The following is a 2238-nucleotide window of genomic DNA, read 5'->3' as shown; positions in this document are numbered from 1 at the left end:
AATTTGGAAATTTTTAGTGAAAAATGTTCCCCAAGAAATTTAGAATCCAATAGTGAAAACCGTTTCGAAAAAGGAGTTGAAATGAGTTCACAAACTCAATTTTTCTATTAAATTCGGATTAGGCAAAAACCCCCAAATTTTTCAGTTGAGATCTCAAATTTTGATGTTAAAATCCATAAATAATCGATGGAAATCAAAGATCTAAGTTGGAAATAACTAACCCAATGAATTCCTTGCGAAAACCCACTTGAAATCACCTATTTTCGAGCTCTCAAAGTCTAAAAATGGAGAAATGGGTATTTTTCAAGTTGGGGGAAAATGGCTACTGGTTTTTGGCTTTAAAAAAGAAGAAAAAAGACTGCTGTTGCAGCTAAAAAAAAACACAGCAGCTGAAACAACAATAACACCAAAGTTTAAGTCCCCGTTGGACCCTCGAGATTCGTTCGGAATCTCGTGCACACAAACTAAATATGTACCCCCACTAAATTCGACGTTCCGGACTCAATGGAACTGTCAGAATTTGAATTCGAGGACTCCTTGACCCGAAATTCAATAAGATGCCAAGAAACTAGTTTAACGCCAAAAAAATTCGAAACTCAAACGGAGCGTCAAAAAATTCAACCAAGACTCATTCTAGACTTAGAATCGCCTCCCGAAACCAACGGTACTCTCGGAATTTCAATCCGAGCCTCGGAACCTCATATGTTGACCAAAGTCAACTCTTTATCACAATTTCACAACTTTAGCAACTTAGGACCTCAATTCTTCGTTTCAACTCCAAATTCAACTCCGTAACTTCACACAGACCCGTTTCGACATTCTAAAATTGCCGGAATCGACGGAAATCCGATTCGAGTCCCGAAACTCCAAATAACTCGAAAAAACACTTTTTAACCAACTTTAACTCATAAAAACTCAACTTATCAAAAACTCAACTTTTTACCAACTTTTCCTCAAACTAACTTTACAACCACAAAACATGGGACTCGGGGCAACTACCGAAAGGGCAAAATAGTCATTTCCACGAAAAATTACCAAAATGACCTTTCGGGTCATTACATCATTCACCACTAAAAACCATGTTCGTCCTCGAACATAAAGTAAAAGAAAGTACTTGAAGCCTCGAAAAGCTGGGGATATCGGACCCGCATATCATCCTCGGACTCCCAAGTCGCCTCCCTATCTGATCGATGCCTCCACTGAACCTTCACTGAAACAATATCCTTGGTCCGGAGCTTGCGAACCTGTCTGTCCAAAATAGCTATAGGCTCCTCCTCAAATGTCAAATCTGGACTCAACTCCACCGACTCAACCGAAATCACGTGAGACTCATCCGGAACATACTTCCGGAGCATAGAGACATGGAAAACTGGATGCACGACTGTCAAACTAGGTGGCAAGGCTAACTTGTAAGCCACCTCTCCCATCCTCTCCAAAATCTCATATGGGCCAATGAACCTAGGGCTGAGCTTGCCCTTCTTCCCAAATCTCATCACACCCTTCATGGGCGATACCCGAAGCCAATCTCGATCACCCACCATGAACTCTAAGGGTCAAACCCTTCTGTCAGCATAGCTCTTCTGCCTACTCTGGGCAGTCAAGAGCCTACTCTGAATCACACGAACACGCTCCATATCCTCTCTAAGAATATCAGTACCAAGGGAGTCCACCTCCGCTGAATCAAACCATCCAATAGGTGATCTACACCGCCTACCATACAGTGCCTAAAAAGGTGTCATCCTAATGCTAGAATGATAACAGTTGTTGTAGGCGAACTCTGCCAATGGCAAGTGCTGATCCCATCTAGTACCAAAGTCGATCACGCAAGCCCGAAGCATATCCTCCAACACCTGAATAGTCCTCTCAGACTGACCGTCAGTCTGAGGGTGAAAAACTGTGCTCATGTCGAGTCTAGTGCCCAAATCATGCTGTAATGCTCTCCAGAAATGAGAAGTGAATATTGAACCCCTATCAGACACAATGGACACCGGCACTCCGTGTAACTGCACAATCTGACTAATATAAATCTGAGCCAACTTCTCCGTTGTATACCTCACTCGGACCGGGATGAAATAAGCAGACTTGGTCAGTCTGTTGACGACCACCCATATAGAATCATAACCACCCATGGTGGTAGGCAATCCAACTACGAAGTCCATAGCAATCCTCTCCCACTTCCAAGTAGGAATGGGCATCCTCTGAGTCACACCACCAGGCTTCTGGTGCTCACACTTGACC

At 43.1% G+C, this 2238-nt stretch overlaps 1 protein-coding gene across 1 annotated transcript; it reads right to left on the bottom strand.

Moving 5' to 3' along the window:
* Positions 1-338: 338 nt before the first annotated feature.
* Positions 339-1541, bottom strand: LOC125829663 (uncharacterized). Its single transcript, XM_049508852.1, has 2 exons — positions 1115-1541; positions 339-370 (listed from the first exon to the last, which is right to left on the bottom strand). Exons 1-2 carry the CDS (start codon positions 1539-1541, stop codon positions 339-341), a joined length of 459 nt encoding a protein of 152 aa, XP_049364809.1.
* Positions 1542-2238: the final 697 nt, after the last annotated feature.

Source organism: Solanum verrucosum, unplaced genomic scaffold (assembly GCF_900185275.1).
Source record: "Solanum verrucosum unplaced genomic scaffold, falcon-dt-bn FXZP01000008.1, whole genome shotgun sequence".
In the NCBI taxonomy this organism is placed as follows: domain Eukaryota; kingdom Viridiplantae; phylum Streptophyta; class Magnoliopsida; order Solanales; family Solanaceae; genus Solanum; species Solanum verrucosum.
The sequence above is the reverse complement of the archived record's forward strand: the minus strand, read 5'-3'. Positions and strand labels throughout refer to the sequence as shown.